At 47.1% G+C, this 25,532-nt stretch overlaps 1 protein-coding gene across 1 annotated transcript in view; it reads right to left on the reverse strand.

The window, feature by feature from the left end:
* LOC137348257 (insulin-like growth factor-binding protein 4) overlaps positions 1-25,532 on the reverse strand; it is a 97,994-nt gene that overhangs the window by 10,771 nt on the left and 61,691 nt on the right. Inside the window, exons 2-3 of the mRNA XM_068013678.1 lie at positions 3,933-4,102; positions 1,388-1,516 (exon numbers count right to left, since the gene is read on the reverse strand). Coding sequence (XP_067869779.1) covers positions 1,388-1,516; positions 3,933-4,102 — 299 coding nt within the window. The remainder of the gene's footprint in view (positions 1-1,387; positions 1,517-3,932; positions 4,103-25,532) is intronic.

The raw sequence follows: 25,532 nt of genomic DNA on the forward strand, positions 1-25,532 counted from the left end.
GGTGCAGGTGGGGAAGGAGGAGCTCACCAGGAATGAAGGGCGGGACTTTGGATAAAATGACCCTTTGCGCAGTGGCCTCCAGGGGGTCCACTGGCAGAAAGGTCCTGCCCACGGTGAGCCCCTTGTTCAGAGCCAGGGACACCGCCCGCTCGGTCTTCAGGAATAACACTGCCTTCCCGTACATTTTAGAGGCTGCAACAATGGCCGAAGGGCTGACAACCTCGGCCATTGCTTTCACACATGCCTCTATCGTCATGTTTGGGTGGACGTAACTCTTGACCCCATGCTTCGATGTTATTAATGCAAACGGTGACGGGGCAACAGGTGCAGCTGCAGCAGCCGCAGCAGCATATGTACGGGAAGGTCCCGCCACCGGCGAAGGAGAGCTTGCCATGGGGTCTAAGAGCCACGTCCACCCCCAAGAAACAAAGCAATTTTACACAATTGAAACAAAACAAACAAACTTTAAACAAAGTGGAGTGGGAGTACAGGAGGATAGGGGTAGGAAGGTAAAGGAAAAAGGGGGGATAGGTGACTGAGGCGACTGAGTGGAGGAAGGGAGAGAAATGCTGAAAGGGATGTTTGTTCCAACAGCCAGTTGGAGCACCTTTATCACAATTAGTCCAAAACTATTTGCTGCCTTCCAGTTGGGGGAGGCTTCTTCGCCCGGGATGGCAGGAGCCGCCCGGTACTCTCCTCTTCTGCTTTTAACAAGACAGTCTTCACCCGGGCAACTCCAGCTGTCCCGAGCAGGCAGTTGGGGTGGGGAGGGAGCTCCCTGTGTGCAAGCACCAATACAAATACAGAGGTCCCCTACTGGATTTGGCTGCCCCACCCAAGTCTTCCGGCCTCTACTCCCTCCCCCAAACAGTTCAAACTTAAGAGTTCTTCAGGTGCCCTGACACCCACCTCTCCAAAACAATTGCAGCCTTCCTTGATGGTTTCTCTCCACTCTGCATTCACCTCTCTCCACTTTCTCCAATTACTCCAGTCTCCTCTCCCCAGTTGGTGCAGCTGCTCCCCCTGATTGCTGGCAGGAAGTGTTCCAAATTGCCCAGCCAATCCCAGTGCTGTACCTGTCCTGGGAGTGTTTGATGAGGACAGTGTGGAGGGAGCTTTACTCTGTATCGAACCCCCGTACTGTACCTGTCCTGGGGAGTGTTTGATGGGGACAGTGTAGAGGGAGTTTTACTGCCCTGCTGTTTGGTGAGACGCTGAGACACACAATATCAGCAGCAATAACTCTGCCTCCAATATTCGGTTTGTCTATGAGAAGAATTGCTGGGCATCTTTTCAGGGTGAAGTTGATGAATACAGGATCTGAGCCCGTGAGTTAAAAGGAATCTTTGCTGTTGCATTTCTTGACAATCGCTAATAAAATACAAACCTGCTTTGGATGATAAAATCCCTTCTTGTCACAGTTGGGGATAGGAATATGGTACAAATTTTCATGCGTCTGACTCAGTGACATCGCAAATCTCTCCAGTGCTCGCTGTAGCTCACCATGGCAGGGTCCCTAAAGAACAGGAACAGTTAGAAGAACAGAGATCAGCCTGCTTTACCTCACAGCCAGCCAGCAAGGGATGCCCCGAGTAAAATGGAACTCAAAACCTTAACAGTTTAATTGATGGAAATAAGAGAATTATCTTTGTGAAAGGAAGAGGCTGAAGGGAAGCTGAGAAGTTTAAACGCTTCAGTCTGGACTGAAGATGGTTCAGAGTGGAGCTCAGAAAGGATATAAAACAATAAAAGCAATCGATAAAACATTATAGTGTCATAATCTGGAAGAGTGGAGATAAGAAATCAGAGCAGGAGTAGACCATACCGCCCATCAAGCTGTAGAACCAGAGGACAAAGACATAAACAGGTGGAAAGTAATTAAAAACAAAAAAAATCAGGGAAAAAAAATATCTGAATTCATTGAGGGGGAAATATCTGGAAAAATTGACAGGAGAAGTTAACGACGACAAACATTAGAGTGATTTCAGAATAAAGTGGGAAATAGAAAATTAGGGTATTGCAGGGATGGCTTCAATAGGATTGTATTCTTTAAAACATTTTTCACACTGAAATAGTTGTAAAAATACGCATTACACAGCAGGCGTGTCAGCACTCAATAGAGGGGCTCAATCTAAATCATTGTCAGACCCAACAGAGGGAAATCAGAGAGAAAAAGACAGGTTAAGGATTTGATTTGCGACCCTCTGCTGGGTCTGAAGAAAGAGTGAATGATTCAGATTGGGACTGCAGACCTACTGTGCATTTCTAGAGTTTGTGTTTATGTTTCCTCATTGTCTGGGAAGTAGACATCCCAGAGCCCATACTCTTCTACGAAGAATGGGAGTGCATGATTGTGAACGGCAGCTCGATTGCAGCACTGGGCCTTGGCTTGGATCAGGCTGTCAGGTCACCGAGCTACCCAGGAAATAGCTGGCAGAGGAAAAACAAAGAACTGAAGGGAGGATAAAAGTAATCAATTAAATTTGCTGTGGGAGACCATTCATCAGAGTCAGCTGCAGAACTTCACAGGACCGTATGGTGACTGACCAAATGTCTGCCAATTATTTCCAGGGTCCTCAGAAGTCAGTCCGAGCCTTTAAACCAACTCCAGCCATGGTCATGATGCAGCTAGCCCAGTGTGGCAAAACAGCTACTATTCCTCATCTCTCTCCTCTCTCCCTGGCCTCCTTGTCTTGGGAGACAATGGATAAGCGCCTGGAGGTGGTCAGTGGTTTGTGAAGCAGCGCCTGGAGTGGCTATAAAGACCAATTCTAGAGTGACAGACTCTTCCACAGGTGCTGCAGATAAAATTGGTTGTCACGGCTGTTTCGCAGTTGGCTCTCCCCATTCCTCATCTACACAGAGTTAAAGAACAGCATTTATACATAACATCCCAAAACACTTTGCAGCTAATGAGATGCTTTTGAAGTGTACTGTTGTAATGTAGAAAACACAGCACCCAATTTGCACACAGCAAGATCCCACAAACAGCAAGCTGATAACGACCAGATCCTATAATTTGGTGATGTTGGTTGAGGGATAAATATTGTCAGGACACTGGCAAGAACTCCCCTGCTCTTCTTCAAAATAGTGCCATGGGATCTTTTACATCACCTGAGAGGGCAGACAGGGCCCGTTTTAATATCTCATCAGAAAGACGGCCCCTCTGACAGTACGGCACTCCATCAGTATTGCACTGGCAGTGTCAGCCTAGATTTTGTGCTCAAGTTTCTGGAGTGGGACATGAATACACAACCTTCTGACTCCGAGGGGAGTGGGTGACCCAGTGAGACACAGCTGACACCTTCACTAGTTAAAATCTTTTATTTGTTAAAACAGAATAACATCTTAGCTCCTGAAATCCCTCTGAGCAGCCTGTACAATCCTATTCTGCAGCTTTACTCCTTTCTGTACTGAATTCCCTGAGTGCCCAGAGCTTCAATTCACAGGCACAGAGGGAAGGAGGGTGAGGATATAACCATGGTCCCAGCGATGCCTGATACACAGAAAGTACAGCACAGAAACAGGCCATTCGGCCCAACTGGCCCATGCCAGTGTTTATGCTCTACACAAGTCTCCTCCCACCTGTTTCATCTCGCCTTCTGTCATTCTCCCCTTATGTTTTTTTAACCCTTGAATGTATCTCTCACATTGTGGGAGGAAACAGACACAGGTTAGTCTGCAGAGCAGTGAGTGCCAGGAGAGAAGACTGGTGGGAAAAGGAGCTAGAGAGAGAGAGAGAGAGAGAGATGGCAGGAGCTGGTCAATCCATTAAATATCAGATGCTAAGTGATTTCTCCTGAACAAGATCAGATATTTTTTGATAGTTTGTAGGATAACCAGACTCTCATCGTTTCGGAATGTATAGAATCGGAGTCTGCAATCCAGTATGTCACTGATTAAAGATGTTACAATGCTGGCACCAAACTCACCATTATCCGTGGCTCGTCCCGAATATGGTTGTGCTTGTTCTTTGACCTCCCATTATTGTGCGTCTTCTCGCGAATCCGAGCATAGTGTTTGGCAATGCATTTTTTGTCATAGGAGTGGCACGGGATGTGGCTGCTCTCTGGGTACTCCAGTTCCCAGTAATCATCAATTTCTGCAGATAACACAATGAGTTTCAGCCTCCAGAGGGAAGAGAAAACACACACACCTTCAAACCCACGTCAGTTAATCAGCTCACTCCAAGAGCCATCAGGTAGATCACACCCTCGGGGTGGGGAGTGGGTGACCTTACCTGTTCCACGTGAACATACTGCCATTTTATACCCAGTTAAAAGGAGGCAGCCACACTGTAGAGCTGTTCTGCATTTCACTAGTGAATACACACCAGTCAAACACTCATCACTCCAGTTGCTGGGTGTAATTCACTGCAGCATGAATCTATTTGAATTTTTAAATAATTTTTTAAAATTCTGTTCAGGACATTATATTTTGCACCTCTAAACATTTCGAGAAAGATGGAAGGAATGGTACAGCATTGCATGGAATGGAATGGAAACCATCAGCTGTGGCCCAGTGGGTAGCCTCTTGCCTCTAAGTTAGATGGTTGTGGGTTCACATCCCACTTCAGCAGCGAGGGAGTGCAACACTGTTGGAGATGTTGCCTCTAGGATGAACTGTTAAACCAAGGCCATTTCAGGTGTACATAAAAGATCTGATGGCACTATTTCAAAGAAAAGCAGGGGAGTTCTTCCCTGGGGCCAATATTTATCCCTCACTCAACATCACTAAAACAGATTATCTGCTCATTATCAAATTGGGTAGTCTGGAGCTTCCTGTGTGCAAATTGACTGCCATGTTTCCTACATCACAACAGTGACTACACTTTAAAAGTACTTCATTGGCTGCGAAGCACTTTGGGACTTCCTGAGGTTGTAAGGCAGCATATTTAAGATGTAAGGCCTTGATTTTTATAGTATGACTAATTTGATGAAATTGGTTCATTGAAAAATAAAAGTTTGGAATATGTGGCATTGACTGGACCCGGAAGAGGTCAGGATTATACAACCTGCCACTCAGTCACATGAGCTTTCGGGATCTTGCTTTGCCATGGGCTTTCACGGTGAGATGTTGCGTGCTTCCTATGAATGGTTGGAAGCAGGTCAGTGGTCCCATTACTCCCCAGAGCAAGGGTGATTAGGGGAATCCCTCTACCCCCAAGGCAAGGATTTGAATCTTTGCCATTAGTGGATAAAGAAAAACACATTTTAAAACATTACACGGCACCATCTGTGGGCAAAAGTCTTCAAATAAAATATTAAATCTTTGGCCTCCTAAAATCCATTCCCACTGACACACAATATAACAGCTCGCCTTCCAACCAATGAGTGACCAAAGTGATCAAGTGTGTCACAGCCTCTCCCTGCAATTGGTTCTTTCTGTACCATGCCTGTCACATGATTCAGCCCTGCTCATAATATTGGTTCAATGACATTAAAGTTTCCTGCACTGAAACTGATTAAATAGATGTAACAGATTAATTTTTACAATGGGGCGGAGTCCCTGCACAAGACATTAACTAGAAAAATAACCTAAATTGCAGCCACTCACGGTGTCTGTGACCCCAATCGTTGCAGCAGCAATCTAACATCTGTGGTGGGAAAACTACAAGAGATCATTGTTAAGGCCAAAATTAATCTTACTTGGAAAAGTATGGGTTAATAAGGGACAGTCAGCAGGGTTTTATTAAAGACAAATCATGTCTGATTAATCTGATTGAGTTCTTTGATGAAGTAATAGATGAAGAAGGTTGATGAAGAAGGTACAGCACTAGATGCTGTATATATGGACTTCCAAATGACATTTTATTAAAAACTGCATAATGGACTGATTTGGAAAATAGAAGCACGTGGTATTAAGGTAACTTGGCTAAAGATGGAGGCAGAGAGTAGTGGGGAATGGATGTTTTTCTGACTAGAAGGAATTAAGCAGTGGGGTCTCCCAAGGGTTGGTATTGGGACCATTGCTTTTCTTGTAATAGATAAAATGACCTGGACTTGGGTATAGGGAGCGCAATTTCAAAGTCTGTGGCTGATACTAAACTTGGCAACAAAGTGAATAGTGAACATGAACAGTTTCAGCCTTCGGGAGGACATCGACTGCTGAAATGGGCAGACGCATGACAGATGCAATGTAATGTGGATAAGTGTAACATGAGGCACTTTGGAAGAAACAATATGGGAACAGTATCGTCTAAGTGGTATTGTTTGGAGGGGGTTGCAAGAGAAGACAGACCTGGGGGTATATTCACAAATTCTTGAGGGTGGCAGGGCTCTTTGAAAAGCAGTTAAGAAAGCGTATGTGATACTTAGCTTTGTAAATGGGAGCATTGATTACAAAAACAAGGAAGTCATTTTAAACCTTTATAAAACACTGGGTTAGGCCCCCACTGGAGTATTGCATCCAATTCTGAGCACCACAATTTAGGAAGAATGTGAATGGTTGGAGAGCGTGCAGAGGAAATTTACCAGAATGGTTCCAGAGATGCAATCAAGCATCATCCAATCAGGTAATTAAAAGCTGGTTTGCCTTCCGATTGGCTATGGCAAGGTGGGGTCCGCAAGGGTGGACATATCAGGCAGCCAATGGCAGAAGAGCGGGGCAGGGCAGTTGGAGACAGCAGACATTGTGATGAAACCTCCAGGACTCTGTCCTGTCAGGAGATGGCACACCCAGAATTCCTTGATGCCCAGAACATTCCTTCACAACGACCAGACTGGAACAAGTCAATTGCAAGTATCTCACCACGTTCGTACAAGTGGTGGCTAATGATCACTCTCACTGTCCAAGTGAGGCAGGTCAGAGACTCTGACATTCTTCAATCAACAATCACAGACAACTTCACACATCACTGCTGAAGTCTGATGTGACCCTTTGTGATGTTACTGGTTCTCTGTCCTGTTGCCAAGGCTGGAAATGGGTTAAATGGGATGAAATGTTTATTATTGCTGATGTGGTAATACACCAGGGCTCTTGGATCTGCAGAGAAACACCAGCAGCAGCCCAGCAAGTCCTCATCATAGAACTCAATCACTATTATAAATGGCTCAATTCAATCTCTGGCTTGTAAATGGGGGGTCTAAGGATTTTCATGAACAGCCACTTGGTTTAGATAGAAACAGTAACTAGCACTGATTGTCACTGCACCAGGTCTAAAGTAACACAACAGTCTAAAGTAACAACCCAGGCAGCATGCTGACAATGTGACGTGTAAGTCACTCAGCCTTGCTGGTATTTTCTTCACTTCAAAAGTTCTTGATTACAAACCCACAGACTGTCTTTTGATTCATCTTTCCCCTTTCATTCACTCATCTGCCCCTTCCGTCCCCCTTTTCCCTTATTTTCCCTTGCCCCCTCACTCCTCTCTCTCTTCCCCCATTCTCTCAATCTCTCTCTCACACCCAGCACCACCCTACAGAGAGCTGAAGGGTTAATTGAAAGGCTTTCCTTGGTGCCAGCTCCAACTGCAGTTAATGAGATCCCAATTCCAAAAATACACCAAAGTTAACAAGCGGAGATGGAATCAGTCACGTATTCCAACACTCGCCAGGAAATTCTTTCAGGAGCTGCATCATTAAAGCAACTCTTGTCCTTGCCCACATCAACAGATTTTTACAGCTCTCAGTCCTTCAATAAAATTAACTATTTATTGTTTGGTGTTCAAATGTAATGGGTTTTCTAAGGAAACCCCTCGCACGCTCTGTGCATCCCCAAAAAACAATCACATACTCTCCTGGGGGGAGTCCAGAACAAGGGGGCTGACCTTAAAATTAGAGCTAGCCATTCAGGAGTGATGTCAGGAAGCACTTCTTCACATAAAGAGTAATGGAAATCTGGAACTCTCTCCCCCGAAAAGCTGTTGAGGCTGGGGGTCAATTGCAAATTTTATGTCTGAAATGATAGATTTTTGTTGGGTAATGGGATTAAGGGATTTGGAACCAAGGTAGATAACTGGAACTGAGATACAGATCAGCTATGATCTGATAGAATGGTTGAACAGGCTCAAGTGGTTGAATTGTCTCCTCCTGTTGTTATCATAGATGAATACAGCACTGAAGGAGGCCATTCGGTCCATCATGCCTGTGCTGGCTCTTTGGTAGAGCCGCTCTTTCCCCATAGCCCTGCAAATTTTTATTTGTCCATTTATCCAATTCCCTTTATGAAAGTTATTATTGAATCTGCTTCCACCACCCTTTCAGGCAGCGCGTTCCAGATCAGAATAACTTGCTGTGTAAGAAAATGTTTCCTCATCTTGCCTCTGGTCCTTTTACCATTTCCTATGTCTTAAATTGTTTAGTTTGTTTAAAACTAGTGCATTTCCTTTGGCAGTGCTGATGAGGGACCTTGTGTCCACAGCTCGGTACTGATGTTTAACCTGTCCCTGTCCCTTGGCAGCCTCTGTCCAGGCATACTCTGGGCAGAAGTGGCCTAACTCGGCGATCCAGGTATTTCGGACAATGAACCCTGAGGTCAATTAGACATATCCATTTCCAGAGGTCCTGACACTGGGACAAGGTCAGGTTAAAGGTCAGTAAAGAAAACAGCAGGAAATGACTGGCTTTCTTAACTTTCTGTTTTAATATGTGTGCTTCTCTCCAATGTGATTAATGCACATCTGACTGAAGATGTTACACAGAATAGTTTGAAAAAAGCATTTTAATAAGGGTCCTAATACCTCTATTTCAGTCTTGTGTTGCAGTAAGAAGTAATAAAAGCTTCAAACACATGGTCCTCATGAGGTGAGGCACTAGGGGATAATTAACTACCCTGTTTAGCGCAGAGAGTATTTCAGATCCTCTTGTACACCAAGCCAGGTGACCCTATTATACCAGCTGATTAGTTTAACATTTTCGCCACATTTCATTGGCTCGAAAAAGGATCCTGTCATGCTGCAATTCATGTCTGGCAGGGCAGACGGTGTCTGCAAGAGTGTTGGTGTCTGAGAATGACTGGAACCTGCGTCTGTCTGAGAGTAACTGTAACCTGCGTCTGTCTGAGACAGACTGTAAACTGCGTCTGTCTGAGAGTAACTGTAACCTGCGTCTGTCTGAGACAGACTGTAACCTGCATCTGTCTGAGAGTATCTGTAAACTGCATCTGTCTGAGACAGACTGTAACCTCCATCTGTCCGAGACTAACTCTAACCTGCATCTGTCTGAGAGTAACTGTAACCTGCATCTGTCTGACAGTAACTGTAACCTGCATCTGTCTGACAGTAACTGTAACCTGCGTCTGTCTGAGAGTAACTGTAACCTGCATCTGTCTGAGAGTAACTGTAACCTGCATCTGTCTGAGACAGACTGTAACCTGCGTCTGTCTGAGAGTAACTGAAACCTGCGTCTGTCAGAGAGTAATTGCAACCTGCGTCTGTCTGAGACAGACTGCAACCTGCGTCTGTCTGAGAGTAACTGTAACCTGCGTCTGTCAGAGAGTAATTGCAACCTGCGTCTGTCTGAGACAGACTGTTACCTGCGTCTGTCTGAGACAGACTGGAACCTGCGTCTGTCTGAGAGTAACTGTAACTGCGTCTGTCTGAGAGTAACTGTAACCTGCGTCTGTCTGAGAGTAACTGTAACCTGCGAAGCCTGAGAGTAACTGTAACCTGCGTCTGTCTGACAGTAACTGTAACCTGCGCAGCCTGAGACAGACTGTAACCTGCATCTGTCTGAGACAGACTGTAACTGCGTCTGTCTCAGACAGATGCATGTTACAGTTACTCTGAGACAGACGCAGTTACAGTCTGTCTCAGACAGATGCAGGTTACAGTTACTCTCAGACACACGCAGTTACAGTCTGTCTCAGACAGATGCAGGTTACAGTCTGTCTCAGGCTGCGCAGGTTACAGTTACTCTCAGACAGACGCAGTTACAGTTACTCTCAGACAGACGCAGGTTACAGTTACTCTCAGACAGACGCAGGTGACAGTTACTCTCAGACAGACGCAGGTGACAGTTACTCTCAGACAGACGCAGGTTACAGTTACTCTCAGGCTTCGCAGGTTACAGTTACTCAGACAGATGCAGGTTACAGTTACTCTCAGACAGATGCAGGTTACAGTTACTCTCAGACAGATGCAGGTTACAGTTACACTCAGACAGACTCAGGTTACAGTTACTCTCGAAGAGACGCAGGTTACAGTTTGTCTCAGACAGATGCATGTTACAGTTACTCTGAGACAAACTGTAACCTGCGTCTCTTCGAGAGTAACTGTAACCTGAGTCTGTCTGAGTGTAACTGTAACCTGCGCAGCCTGAGACAGACTGTAACCTGCATCTGTCTGAGACAGACTGTAACCTGCGTCTGTTTGAGAGTAACTGTAACCTGCGCAACCTGAGAGTAACTGTAAACTGCGTCTGTCTGAGAGTAACTGTAACATGCATCTGTCTGAGACAGACTGTAACCTGGGTCTCTTCGAGAGTAACTGTAACCTGCGTCTGTTTGAGAGTAACTGTAACCTGCGCAACCTGAGAGTAACTGTAAACTGCGTCTGTCTGAGACAGACTGTAACCTGCGTCTATCTGAGACAAACTGTAACCTGCGTCTATCTGAGACAAACTGTAACCTGCGAAGCCCGAGAGTAACTGTAACCTGCGTCTGTCTGAGAGTAACTGCAACCTGCACAGCCTGAGAGTAACTGTAACCCGCGCAGCCTGAGAGTAACTGTAACCTGCGTCTGTCTGAGAGTAACTGTAACCTGCATCTGTCTGAGACAGACTGTCACCTGTGTCCGTCTGAGAGTAACTGTAACCTGCGTCCGTCTGAGACAGACTGTAACCTGCGTCTGTCTGAGAGTAACTGTAACCTGCGTCTGTCAGAGAGTAATTGCAACCTGCGTCTGTCTGAGACAGACTGTAACCTGCGTCTGTCTGAGAGTAACTGAAACCTGCGTCTGTCAGAGAGTAATTGCAACCTGCGTCTGTCTGAGACAGACTGTAACCTGCGTCTGTCTGAGACAAACTGTAACCTGCGTCTGTCTGAGAGTAACTGTAACCTGCGTCTGTCTGAGAGTAACTGTAACCTGCGTCTGTCTGAGAGTAACTGTAACCTGCATCTGCCTGAGACAGACTGTAACCTGCATCTGTCTGAGAGTAACTGCAACCTGCGTCTGTCTGAGAGTAACTGTAACCTGCGTCTGTCAGAGAGTAATTGCAACCTGCGTCTGTCTGAGACAGACTGTTACCTGCGTCTGTCTGAGACAGACTGGAACCTGCGTCTGTCTGAGAGTAACTGTAACTGCGTCTGTCTGAGAGTAACTGTAACCTGCGTCTGTCTGAGAGTAACTGTAACCTGCGAAGCCTGAGAGTAACTGTAACCTGCGTCTGTCTGACAGTAACTGTAACCTGCGCAGCCTGAGACAGACTGTAACCTGCATCTGTCTGAGACAGACTGTAACTGCGTCTGTCTCAGACAGATGCATGTTACAGTTACTCTGAGACAGACGCAGTTACAGTCTGTCTCAGACAGATGCAGGTTACAGTTACTCTCAGGCTGCGCAGGTTACAGTTACTCTCAGACAGACGCAGTTACAGTTACTCTCAGACAGACGCAGGTTACAGTCTGTCTCAGACAGATGCAGGTTACAGTTACTCTCAGACAGACGCAAGTGACAGTTACTCTCAGACAGACGCAGGTGACAGTTACTCTCAGACAGACGCAGGTGACAGTTACTCTCAGACAGACGCAGGTGACAGTTACTCTCAGACAGACGCAGGTTACAGTTACTCTCAGACAGACGCAGGTTACAGTTACTCTCAGACAGACGCAGGTTACAGTTACTCTCAGGCTTCGCAGGTTACAGTTACTCAGACAGATGCAGGTTACAGTTACTCTCAGACAGATGCAGGTTACAGTTACACTCAGACAGACTCAGGTTACAGTTACTCTCGAAGAGACGCAGGTTACAGTTTGTCTCAGACAGATGCATGTTACAGTTACTCTGAGACAAACTGTAACCTGCGTCTCTTCGAGAGTAACTGTAACCTGAGTCTGTCTGAGAGTAACTGCAACCTGCACAGCCTGAGAGTAACTGTAACCCGCGCAGCCTGAGAGTAACTGTAACCTGCGTCTGTCTGAGAGTAACTGTAACCTGCATCTGTCTGAGACAGACTGTCACCTGTGTCCGTCTGAGAGTAACTGTAACCTGCGTCTGTCTGAGACAGACTGTAACCTGCGTCTGTCTGAGAGTAACTGAAACCTGCGTCTGTCAGAGAGTAATTGCAACCTGCGTCTGTCTGAGACAGACTGTAACCTGCGTCTGTCTGAGACAAACTGTAACCTGCGTCTGTCTGAGAGTAACTGTAACCTGCGTCTGTCTGAGAGTAACTGTAACCTGCGTCTGTCTGAGAGTAACTGTAACCTGCGTCTGTCTGAGAGTAACTGTAACCTGCATCTGTCTGAGAGTAACTGCAACCTGCGTCTGTCTGAGAGTAACTGTAACCTGCGTCTGTCAGAGAGTAATTGCAACCTGCGTCTGTCTGAGACAGACTGTTACCTGCGTCTGTCTGAGACAGACTGGAACCTGCGTCTGTCTGAGAGTAACTGTAACTGCGTCTGTCTGAGAGTAACTGTAACCTGCGTCTGTCTGAGAGTAACTGTAACCTGCGAAGCCTGAGAGTAACTGTAACCTGCGTCTGTCTGACAGTAACTGTAACCTGCGCAGCCTGAGACAGACTGTAACCTGCATCTGTCTGAGACAGACTGTAACTGCGTCTGTCTCAGACAGATGCATGTTACAGTTACTCTGAGACAGACGCAGTTACAGTCTGTCTCAGACAGATGCAGGTTACAGTTACTCTCAGGCTGCGCAGGTTACAGTTACTCTCAGACAGACGCAGTTACAGTTACTCTCAGACAGACGCAGGTTACAGTCTGTCTCAGACAGATGCAGGTTACAGTTACTCTCAGACAGACGCAAGTGACAGTTACTCTCAGACAGACGCAGGTGACAGTTACTCTCAGACAGACGCAGGTGACAGTTACTCTCAGACAGACGCAGGTTACAGTTACTCTCAGACAGACGCAGGTTACAGTTACTCTCAGACAGACGCAGGTTACAGTTACTCTCAGGCTTCGCAGGTTACAGTTACTCAGACAGATGCAGGTTACAGTTACTCTCAGACAGATGCAGGTTACAGTTACTCTCAGACAGATGCAGGTTACAGTTACACTCAGACAGACTCAGGTTACAGTTACTCTCGAAGAGACGCAGGTTACAGTTTGTCTCAGACAGATGCATGTTACAGTTACTCTGAGACAAACTGTAACCTGCGTCTCTTCGAGAGTAACTGTAACCTGAGTCTGTCTGAGTGTAACTGTAACCTGCGCAGCCTGAGACAGACTGTAACCTGCATCTGTCTGAGACAGACTGTAACCTGCGTCTGTTTGAGAGTAACTGTAACCTGCGCAACCTGAGAGTAACTGTAAACTGCGTCTGTCTGAGAGTAACTGTAACATGCATCTGTCTGAGACAGACTGTAACCTGGGTCTCTTCGAGAGTAACTGTAACCTGCGTCTGTTTGAGAGTAACTGTAACCTGCGCAACCTGAGAGTAACTGTAAACTGCGTCTGTCTGAGAGTAACTGTAACATGCATCTGTCTGAGACAGACTGTAACCTGGGTCTCTTCGAGAGTAACTGTAACCTGCGTCTGTCTGAGAGTAACTGTAACCTGCGCAGCCTGAGAGTAACTGTAACCTGCGTCTATCTGAGACAAACTGTAACCTGCGTCTATCTGAGACAAACTGTAACCTGCGAAGCCCGAGAGTAACTGTAACCTGCGTCTGTCTGAGAGTAACTGCAACCTGCACAGCCTGAGAGTAACTGTAACCCGCGCAGCCTGAGAGTAACTGTAACCTGCGTCTGTCTGAGAGTAACTGCAACATGCATCTGTCTGAGAGTAACTGTAACATGCATCTGTCTGAGAGTAACTGTAACATGCATCTGTCTGAGAGTAACTGTAACATGCATCTGTCTGAGACAGACTGTAACCTGCGTCTGTTTGAGAGTAACTGTAACCTGCGTCTGTCTGAGAGTAACTGTAACCTGAGCAGCCTGAGAGTAACTGTAAGCTGCGCAGCCTGAGAGTAACTGTAACCTGCATCTGTCTGAGACAGACTGTCACCTGTGTCCGTCTGAGAGTAACTGTAACCTGCGTCCGTCTGAGACAGACTGTAACCTGCGTCTGTCCGAGAGTAACTGTAACCTGCGTCTGTCTGAGAGCAACTGTAACCTGCGCAGCCTGAGACAGACTGTAACCTGCATCTGTCTGAGAGTAACTGGAACCTGCATCTGTCTGAGACAGACTGCAACCTGCATCTGTCTGAGAGTAACTGCAACCTGCATCTGTCTGAGACAGACTGTAACCTGCATCTGTCTGAGACAGACTGTAACCTGCATCTGTCTGAGGGTAACTGTAACCTGCATCTGTCTGAGATAGACTGAAACCTGCGTCAGTCTGAGACAGACTGTAACCTGCGTCAGTCTGAGAGTAACTGTAAACTGCGTCTGTCTGAGAGTAACTGTAACCTGCGAAGCCTGAGAGTAACTGCAACCTGCGTCTATCTGAGAGTAACTGTAACCTGCGCAGCCAGAGTGTAACAGGAACCAGCGCAGCCTGAGAATAACTGTAACCTGCGATTGTCTGAGTGTAACTGTAACCTGCGTCTGTCTGAGAGTAACTGTAACCTGCGTCTGTCTGACAGTAACTGTAACCTGCGAAGTCTGAGAGTAACTGTAACCTGCGTCTGTCTGAGAGTAACTGTCACCTGCGTCTGTCTGAGAGTAACTGTCACCTGCGTCTGTCTGAGAGTAACTGTCACCTGCGTCTGTCTGAGAGTAACTGTCACCTGCGTCTGTCTGAGAGTAACTGTCACCTGCGTCTGTCTGAGAGTAACTGTCACCTGCATCTGTCTAAGAGTAACTGTAACCTGCATCTGTCTAAGAGTAACTGTAACCTGCACAGCCTGAGAGCAACTGTAACCCGCGCAGCCTGAGAGTAACTGTAACCTGCGTCTGTCTGAGAGTAACAGTAACCTGCGTCTGTCTGAGAGTAACAGTAACCTGCGTCTGTCTGAGAGTAACTGTAACCTGCGTCTGTCTGAGAGTAACAGTAACCTGCGTCTGTCTGAGAGTAACAGTAACCTGCGTCTGTCTGAGAGTAACAGTAACATGCATCTGTCTGAGACAGACTGTAACCTGCGTCTGTTTGAGAGTAACTGTAACCTGCGCAACCTGAGAGTAACTGTAACCTGCGTCTGTCTGAGAGTAACTGTAACATGCGTCTGTCTGAGACAGACTGTAACCTGCGTCTGTTTGAGAGTAACTGTAACATGCATCTGTCTGAGAGTATCTGTAACCTGCATCTGTCTGAGACAGACTGGAACCTGCGTCTGTCTGAGAGTAACTGTAAACTGCGTCTGTCTGAGAGTAACTGTAACCTGCATCTGTCTGAGACAGACTGTAACCTGCCTCTGCCTGAGAGTAACTGAAACCTGCGTCTGTCTGAGAGTAACTGTAACCTGCGCAGCCTGAGACAGACTGTAACCTGCATCTGTCTGAGACAGACTGTAACTGCGTCTGTCTCAGAGTAACTGTAACCTGCATCTGTCTGAGACAGACTGTAACCTGCATCTGTCTGAGGGTAACTGTAACCTGCATCTGTCTGAGATAGACTGAAACCTGCGTCAGTCTGAGACAGACTGTAACCTGCGTCAGTCTGAGAGTAACTGTAAACTGCGTCTGTCTGAGAGTAACTGTAACCTGCGAAGCCTGAGAGTAACTGTAACCTGCGTCTGTCTGAGAGTAACTGTAACCTGCGAAGCCTGAGAGTAACTGCAACCTGCGTCTATCTGAGAGTAACTGTAACCTGCGCAGCCTGAGAGTAACAGGAACCAGCGCAGCCTGAGAGTAACTGTAACCTGCGATTGTCTGAGTGTAACTGTAACCTGCGTCTGTCTGAGAGTAACTGTCACCTGCGTCTGTCTGAGAGTAACTGTCACCTGCGTCTGTCTGAGAGTAACTGTCACCTGCGTCTGTCTGAGAGTAACTGTCACCTGCGTCTGTCTGAGAGTAACAGTAACCTGCGTCTGTCTGAGAGTAACAGTAACCTGCGTCTGTCTGAGAGTAACTGCAACCTGCGTCTGTCTGAGAGTAACTGCAACCTGCGTCTGTCTGAGTGTAACTGTTTCCTGCATCTGTCTGAGACAGACTGTAACCTGCGAAGCCTGAGAGTAACTGTAACTTGCGTCTGTCTGAGAGTAACTGTAACCTGCTTCTGTCTGAGAGTAACTGTAACCTGCTTCTGTCTGAGAGTAACTGAAACCTGCGAAGCCTGAGAGTAACTGTAATCTGCGCAGCCTGAGAGTAACTGTAACCTGCGTCTGTCTGAGAGTAACTGTACCCTGATTCTGTCTGAGAGTAACTGTAACCTGCATCTGTCTGAGAGTAACTGTAACGTGCATCTGTCTGAGACAGACTGTAACCTGCGAAGCCTGAGAGTAACTGTAACTTGCGTCTGTCTGAGAGTAACTGTAACCTGCTTCTGTCTGAGAGTAACTGTAACCTGCTTCTGTCTGAGAGTAACTGAAATCTGCGAAGCCTGAGAGTAACTGTAACCTGCGCAGCCTGAGAGTAACTGTAACCTGCGTCTGTCTGAGAGTAACTGTACCCTGATTCTGTCTGAGAGTAACTGTAACCTGCATCTGTCTGAGAGTAACTGTAACCTGCGTCTCTGAGATAAACTGTAAACTGCGTCTGTCTGAGAGTAACTGTAACCTGCATCTGTCTGAGAGTAACTGTAACCTGCGAAGCCTGACAGTAACCTTAACCTGCGTCTGTCTGAGAGTAACAGAAACCTGCATCTGTCTGAGAGTAACTGTAACATGCATCTGTCTGAGAGTAACTGTAACCTGCATCTCTGAGATAAACTGTAAACTGCGTCTGTCTGAGAGTAACTGTAACCTGCATCTGTCTGAGAGTAACTGTAACCTGCGAAGCCTGACAGTAACCTTAACCTGCGTCTGTCTGAGAGTAACAGAAACCTGCATCTGTCTGAGAGTAACTGTAACATGCATCTGTCTGAGAGTAACTGTAACATGCATCTGTCTGAGAGTAACTGTAACATGCATCTGTCTGAGACAGACTGTAACCTGCGTCTGTTTGAGAGTAACTGTAACCTGCGTCTGTCTGAGAGTAACTGTAACCTGCGCAGCCTGACAGTAACCTTAACCTGCGTCTGTCGACAAGTAACTGTAACCTGCGTCTGTCAGAGAGTAACTCTAACCTGCACAGCCTGAGAGTATCTGTAACCTGCATCTGTCTGAGAGTAACTGTAACCTGCGTCTATCTGAGAGTAACTGTAACCTGCGATGCCCGAGAGTAACTGTAACCTGCATCTGTCTGAGAGTAACTGTAACCTGCGTCTATCTGAGAGTAACTGTAACCTGCGATGCCCGAGAGTAACTGTAACCTGCATCTGTCTGAGACAGACTGTAACCTGCGTCTGTCTGAGACAGACTGTAACCTGCGTCTGTCTGAGAGTAACTGAAACCTGCGCAGCCTGAGAGTAACTGTAACCTGCGAAGCCTGAGAGTAACTGTAGCCTGCATCTGTCTGAGAGTAACTGGACCTGCAAAGCCTGAGAGTAACTGTAACCTGCGTCTGTCTGAGAGTAACTGTAACTTGCGAAGCCTGAGAGTAACTGTAACCTGCGTCAGTCTGAGATGAACTGTAGCCTGCATCTGTCTGAGAGTAACTGTAACCGGCGTCTATCTGAGAGTAACTGTAACCTGCGTCTATCTGAGAGTAACTGTAACCTGCGTCTATCTGAGAGTAACTGTAACCTGCGTCTATCTGAGAGTAACTGTAACCTGCGTCTGTCTGAGAGGAACTAACCTGCGAAGTCTGAGAGTAACTGTAACCTGCGAAGCCTGAGAGTAACTGTCACCTGCATCTGTCTGAGAGTAACTGTAACCTGCGTCCGTCTGAGAGTAACTGTAACCTGCGTCCGTCTGAGAGTAACTGTAACCTGCGTCTGTCTGAGAGTGACTGTAACCTGCGTCTATCTGAGAGTAACTGTAACCTGCGTCTGTCTGAGAGTAACTAACCTGCAAAGTCTGAGTGTAACTATAACCTGCGTCTGAGAGTAACTGTAACCTGCATCTGTCTAAGAGTAACTGTAACCTGCAAAGCCTGAGAGTAACTGTAACCTGCATCTGTCTGAGAGTAACTGCAACCTGCGATGCCCGAGAGTAACTGTAACCTGCGTCTGCCTGAGAGTAACTGTAACCTGCGTCTGCCTGAGAGTAACTGTAACCTGCGTCTGTCTGAGAGTAACTGTAACCTGCATCTGTCTGAGAGTAACTGTAAGCTGCGTCTGTCTGAGTGTAACTGTAACTTGCGTCTGTCTGAGACAGACTGTAACCTGCGAAGCCTGAGAGTAACTGTAACCTGCATCTGTCTGAGAGTAACTGTAACCTGCGAAGCCTGAGAGTAACTGTAACCTGCATCTGTCTGAGAGTAACTGTAACCTGCAAAGCCTGAGAGTAACTGCAACCTGCGTCTGTCTGAGAGTAACTGTAACCTGCATCTGTCTGAGAGTAACTGTAACCTGCATCTGTCTGAGAGTAACTGTAACCTGCGAAGCCTGAGAGTAACTGTAACCTGCGTCAGTCTGAGATGAACTGTAGCCTGCATCTGTCTGAGAGTAACTGTAACCGGCGTCTATCTGAGAGTAACTGTAACCTGCGTCTATCTGAGAGTAACTGTAACCTGCGTCTATCTGAGAGTAACTGTAACCTGCGTCTGTCTGAGAGGATCTAACCTGCGAAGTCTGAGAGTAAATGTAACCTGCGAAGCCTGAGAGTAACTGTCACCTGCGAAGTCTGAGAGTAACTAACCTGCGAAGTCTGAGAGTAACTATAACCTGTGCAGCCTAAGAGTAACTGTAACCTGCGTCTGTCTGCGAGTATCTGTAACCTGCATCTGTCTGAGAGTAACTGTAACCTGCGATGCCCGAGAGTAACTGTAACCTGCGATGCCCGAGAGTAACTGTAACCTGCAAAGCCTGAGAGTAACTGTAAGCTGCGTCTGTCTGAGAGTAACTGTAACTTGCGTCTGTCTGAGTGTAACTGTAACCTACGTCTGTCTGAGAGTAACTGTAACCTGCATCTGTCTGAGACAGACTGTAACCTGCGAAGCCTGAGAGTAACTGTAACCTGCATCTGTCTGAGAGTAACTGTAACCTGCAAAGCCTGAGAGTAACTGTAACCTGGGTCTGTCTGAGAGTAACTGTAACTTGCGTCTGTCTGAGAGTAACTGTAACTTGCGTCTGTCTGAGAGTAACTGTAACCTGCGTCTGTCTGAGACAGACTGTAACCTGCGAAGCCTGAGAGTAACTGTAACCTGCATCTGTCTGAGAGTAACTGTAACCTGCAAAGCCTGAGAGTAACTGTAACCTGCGTCTGTCTGAGAGTAACTGTAACTTGCGTCTGTCTGAGAGTAACTGTAACCTGCATCTGTCTGAGACAGACTGTAACCTGCGAAGCCTGAGAGTAACTGTAACCTGCATCTGTCTGAGACAGACTGTAACCTGCGAAGCCTGAGAGTAACTGTAACCTGCGAAGCCTGAGAGTAACTGTAAGCTGCGTCTGTCTGAGAGTAACTGTAACTTGCGTCTGTCTGAGTGTAACTGTAACCTACGTCTGTCTGAGAGTAACTGTAACCTGCATCTGTCTGAGACAGACTGTAACCTGCGAAGCCTGAGAGTAACTGTAACCTGCATCTGTCTGAGAGTAACTGTAACCTGCAAAGCCTGAGAGTAACTGTAACCTGCGTCTGTCTGAGAGTAACTGTAACTTGCGTCTGTCTGAGAGTAACTGTAACCTGCATCTGTCTGAGACAGACTGTAACCTGCGATGCCTGAGAGTAACTGTAACCTGCATCTGTCTGAGAGTAACTGTAACCTGCAAAGCCTGAGAGTAACTGTAACCTGCGTCTGTCTGAGAGTAACTGTAACTTGCGTCTGTCTGAGAGTAACTGTAACCTGCATCTGTCTGAGACAGACTGTAACCTGCGAAGCCTGAGAGTAACTGTAACCTGCGTCTGTCTGAGAGTAACTGTAACTTGCGTCTGTCTGAGAGTAACTGTTTCCTGCGTCTGTCTGAGAGTAACTGTAACCTGCGTCTGTCTGAGAGTAACTGTAACTTGCGTCTGTCTGAGAGTAACTGTTTCCTGCATCTGTCTGAGACAGACTGTAACCTGCGAAGCCTGAGAGTAACTGTAACTTGCGTCTGTCTGAGACGAACTGTAGCCTGCATCTGTCTGAGAGTAACTGTAGCCTGCATCTGTCTGAGAGTAACTGTAACCGGCGTCTATCTGAGAGTAACTGTAACCGGCGTCTGTCTGAGAGTAACTGTAACCTGCGTCTGTCTGAGAGGAACTAGCCTGCGAAGTCTGAGAGTAACTGTCACCTGCATCTGTCTGAGAGTAACTGTCACCTGCGAAGTCTGAGAGTAACTGTAGCCTGCGTCTGTCTGAGAGTAACTGTAGCCTGCGTCTGTCTGAGAGTAACTGTAACCTGCGCAGCCTGAGAGTAACTGCAACCTGCGTCTGTCTGAGTGTATCTGTAACCTGCATCTGTCTGAGAGTAACTGTAACCTGCGATGCCCGAGAGTAACTGTAACCTGCGTCTGCCTGAGAGTAACTGGAACCTGGATCTGTCTGAGACAGACTGTAACCTGCGAAGCCTGAGAGTAACTGTAAGCTGCGTCTGTCTGAGAGTAACTGTAACTTGCGTCTGTCTGAGTGTAACTGTAACCTACGTCTGTCTGAGAGTAACTGTAACCTGCATCTGTCTGAGACAGACTGTAACCTGCGAAGCCTGAGAGTAACTGTAACCTGCATCTGTCTGAGAGTAACTGTAACCTGCAAAGCCTGAGAGTAACTGTAACCTGCGTCTGTCTGAGAGTAACTGTAACTTGCGTCTGTCTGAGAGTAACTGTAACCAACGTCTGTCTGAGAGTAACTGTAACCAACGTCTGTCTGAGACAGACTGTAACCTGCGAAGCCTGAGAGTAACTGTAACCTGCGAAGCCTGAGAGTAACTGTAACCTGCATCTGTCTGAGAGTAACTGTAACCTGCGTCTGTCTGAGTGTAACTGTAACCTGCGATGCCCGAGAGTAACTGTAACCTGCGTCTGCCTGAGAGTAACTGTAACCTGCATCTGTCTGAGAGTAACTGTAACCTGCATCTGTCTGAGAGTAACTGTAACCTGCATCTGTCTGAGAGTAACTGTAACCTGCGATGCCCGAGAGTAACTGTAACCTGCATCTGTCTGAGACAGACTGTAACCTGCGTCTGTCTGAGACAGACTGTAACCTGCGTCTGTCTGAGACAGACTGTAACCTGCGTCTGTCTGAGACATACTGTAACCTGCGTCTGTCTGAGACAGACTGTAACCTGCGTCTGCCTGAGAGTAACGGTAACCTGCGTCGATCTGAGAGTAACTGTAACCTGCATCTGTCTGAGAGTAACTGTAACCTGCAAAGCCTGAGAGTAACTGTAACCTGCGTCTGTCTGAGAGTAACTGTAACCTGCGAAGCCTGAGAGTAACTGTAACATGTATTTGTCTGAGAGTAACTGTAACCTGCGTCTGTCTGAGAGTAACTGTAACCTGCGAAGCCTGAGAGTGACGGTAACCTGCGAAGCCTGAGAGTAACTGTAACCTGCGTCAGTCTGAGATGAACTGTAGCCTGCTGCTGTCTGAGAGTAACTGTAGCCTGCGTCTGTCTGAGAGTAACTGTAACCTGCGTCTATCTGAGAGTAACTGTAACCTGCGTCTGTCTGAGAGTAACTAACCTGCAAAGTCTGAGAGTAACTGTAACCTGCGTCCATCTGAGAGTAACTGTAACCTGCGTCTGTCTGAGAGTAACTGTAACCTGCGTCTGTCTGAGAGTAACTAACCTGCGTCTGTCTGAGAGTAACTGTAACCTGTGCAGCCTAAGAGTAACTGTAACCTGCGCCTGTCTGAGAGTAACTGTAACCTGCGTCTGTCTGAGAGTATCTGTAACCTGCATCTGTCTGAGAAAAACTGTAACCTGCGCACCGTGAGAGTAACTGTAACCTGCGTCTGTCTGAGAGTAACTGTAACCTGCTTCTGTCTGAGAGTAACTGAAACCTGCGAAGCCTGAGAGTAACTGTAACCTGCGTCGATCTGAGAGTAACTGTAACCTGCATCTGTCTGAGAGTAACTGTAACCTGCAAAGCCTGAGAGTAACTGTAACCTGCGTCTGTCTGAGAGTAACTGTAACCTGCGAAGCCTGAGAGTAACTGTAACATGTATTTGTCTGAGAGTAACTGTAACCTGCGTCTGTCTGAGAGTAACTGTAACCTGCGAAGCCTGAGAGTGACGGTAACCTGCGAAGCCTGAGAGTAACTGTAACCTGCGTCAGTCTGAGATGAACTGTAGCCTGCTGCTGTCTGAGAGTAACTGTAGCCTGCGTCTGTCTGAGAGTAACTGTAACCTGCGTCTATCTGAGAGTAACTGTAACCTGCGTCTATCTGAGAGTAACTGTAACCTGCGTCTGTCTGAGAGTAACTAACCTGCAAAGTCTGAGAGTAACTGTAACCTGCGTCCATCTGAGAGTAACTGTAACCTGCGTCCGTCTGAGAGTAACTGTAACCTGCGTCTGTCTGAGAGTAACTGTAACCTGCGTCTGTCTGAGAGTAACTGTAACCTGCGTCTGTCTGAGAGTAACTAACCTGCGTCTGTCTGAGAGTAACTGTAACCTGTGCAGCCTAAGAGTAACTGTAACCTGCGCCTGTCTGAGAGTAACTGTAACCTGCGTCTATCTGAGACAGACTGTAACCTGCGTCTGTCTGAGAGTAACTGTAACCTGCGCAGCCTGAGAGTAACTGCAACCTGTGTCTGTCTGAGAGTATCTGTAACCTGCATCTGTCTGAGAAAAACTGTAACCTGCGCACCCTGAGAGTAACTGTAACCTGCGTCTGTCTGAGACAGACTGTAACCTGCGAAGCCTGAGAGTAACTGTAACCTGCATCTGTCTGAGAGTAACTGTAACCTGCGATGCCCGAGAGTAACTGTAACCTGCGCCTGCCTGAGAGTTACTGTAACCTGCGTCTGCCTGAGTGTAACTGTAACCTGCATCTGTCTGAGACAGACTGTAACCTGCATCTGTCTGAGACAGACTGTAACCTGCATCTGTCTGAGAGTAACTGTAACCTGCATCTGTCTGAGACAGACTGTAACCTGCGAAGCCCGAGAGTGGCTGTAACCTGCGTCTGTCTGAGAGTAACCGTAACCTGCATCTGTCTGAGACAGACTGTAACCTGCGAAGCCCGAGAGTAACTGTAACCTGCGTCTGTCTGAGAGTAACTGTAACCTGCATCTGTCTGAGAGTAACTGTAACCTGCATCTGTCTGAGACAGACTGTAAACTGCGAAGCCCGAGTGTAACTGTAACCTGCATCTGTCTGAAACAGACTGTAACCTGCGTCTGTCTGAGAGTAACTGTAACCTGCGTCTGTCTGAGAGTAACTGTAACCTGCGAAGCCTGAGAGTGACTGTATGTAACCTGTGTCTATCTGAGACAGACTGTAACCTGCGTCTGTCTGAGAGTAACTGTGACCTGCATCTGTCTGAGAGTAACTGTAACCTGCAAAGCCTGAGAGTAACTGTAACCTGCGTCTGTCTGAGAGTAACTGTAACTTGCGTCTGTCTGAGTGTAACTGTGACCTGCGTCTGTCTGAGAGTAACTGTAACCTGCATCTGTCTGAGACAGACTGTAACCTGCGAAGCCTGAGAGTAACTGTAACCTGCGAAGCCTGAGAGTAACTGTAACCTGCATCTGTCTGAGAGTAACTGTAACCTGCATCTGTCTGAGAGTAACTGTAACTTGCATCTGTCTGAGAGTAACTGTAACCTGCGATGCCCGAGAGTAACTGTAACCTGCGATGCCCGAGAGTAACTGTAACCTGCGTCTGCCTGAGACAGACTGTAACCTGCGTCTGCCTGAGACAGACTGTAACCTGCGTCTGCCTGAGACAGACTGTAACCTGCGTCTGCCTGAGACAGACTGTAACCTGCGTCTGTCTGAGACAGACTGTAACCTGCGTCTGTCTGAGACAGACTGTAACCTGCGTCTGTCTGAGACAGACTGTAACCTGCGTCTGTCTGAGACAGACTGTAACCTGCGTCTGTCTGAGACAGACTGTAACCTGCGTCTGTCTGAGACAGACTGTAACCTGCGTCTGTCTGAGAGTAACTGTAACATGCGTCTGTCTGAGACAGACTGTAACCTGCGTCTGTTTGAGAGTAACTGTAACCTGCGTCTGTCTGAGAGTAACTGTAACCTGCATCTGTCTGAGAGTAACTGTAACCTGCATCTGTCTGAGAGTAACTGTAACCTGCATCTGTCTGAGACAGACTGTAACCTGCGAAGCCCGAGAGTAACTGTAACCTGCATCTGTCTGAGACAGACTGTAACCTGCGAAGCCAGAGAGTAACTTTAACCTGCCTCTGTCTGAGAATAACTGTAACCTGCGTCTGTCTGAGAGTAACTGTAACCTGCGAAGCCTGAAAGTAACTGTCACCTGCGTCAGTCTGAGATGAACTTTAGCGGGCATCTGTCTGAGAGTAACTGTAACCTGCGTCTATCTGAGAATAACTGTAACCTGCGTCTGTCTGAGAGTAACTGTCACCTGCGAAGCCTGAGAGTATCTGTAACATGCATCTGTCTGAGACAGACTGTAACCTGCGTCTGTTTGAGAGTAACTGTAACCTGCGTCTGTCTGAGAGTAACTGTAACCTGCGCAGCCTGAGAGTAACTGTAACCTGCATCTGTCTGAGAGTAACTCTAACCTGCGCAGCCTGAGAGTATCTGTAACCTGCATCTGTCTGAGAGTAACTGTAACCTGCGTCTATCTGAGACAGACTGTAACCTGCGTCTATCTGAGACAGACTGTAACCTGCGTCTGTCTGAGAGTAACTGTGACCTGCGCAGCCTGAGAGTAACTGAAACCTGCGAAGCCTGAGAGTAACTGTAACCTGCGCAGCCTGAGAGTAACTGTCACCTGCGTCTGTCTGAGAGTAACTGTAACCTGCGAAGCCCGAGAGTAACTGTAACCTGCGTCTGTCTGAGACAGACTGTAACCTGCGTCTGTCTGAGAGTAACTGTAACCTGCATCTGTCTGAGAGTAACTGTAACCTGCATCTGTCTGAGACAGACTGTAACCTGCGAAGCCCGAGAGTAACTGTAACCTGCGTCTGTCTGAGAGTAACTGTAACCTGCATCTGTCTGAGAGTAACTGTAACCTGCATCTGTCTGAGAGTAACTGTAACCTGCATCTATCTGAGACAGACTGTAACCTGCGATGCCCGAGATTAACTGTAACCTGCATCTGTCTGAGAGTGACTGTAACCTGCGTCTGTCTGAGAGTAACTGTAACCTGCGAAGCCTGGAAGTAACTGTAACCTGCGAAGCCTGAGAGTGACTGTATGTAACCTGTGTCTAT

The sequence above is a fragment of the Heterodontus francisci genome, chromosome 33, assembly GCF_036365525.1.
Source record: "Heterodontus francisci isolate sHetFra1 chromosome 33, sHetFra1.hap1, whole genome shotgun sequence".
NCBI lineage: Eukaryota > Metazoa > Chordata > Chondrichthyes > Heterodontiformes > Heterodontidae > Heterodontus > Heterodontus francisci.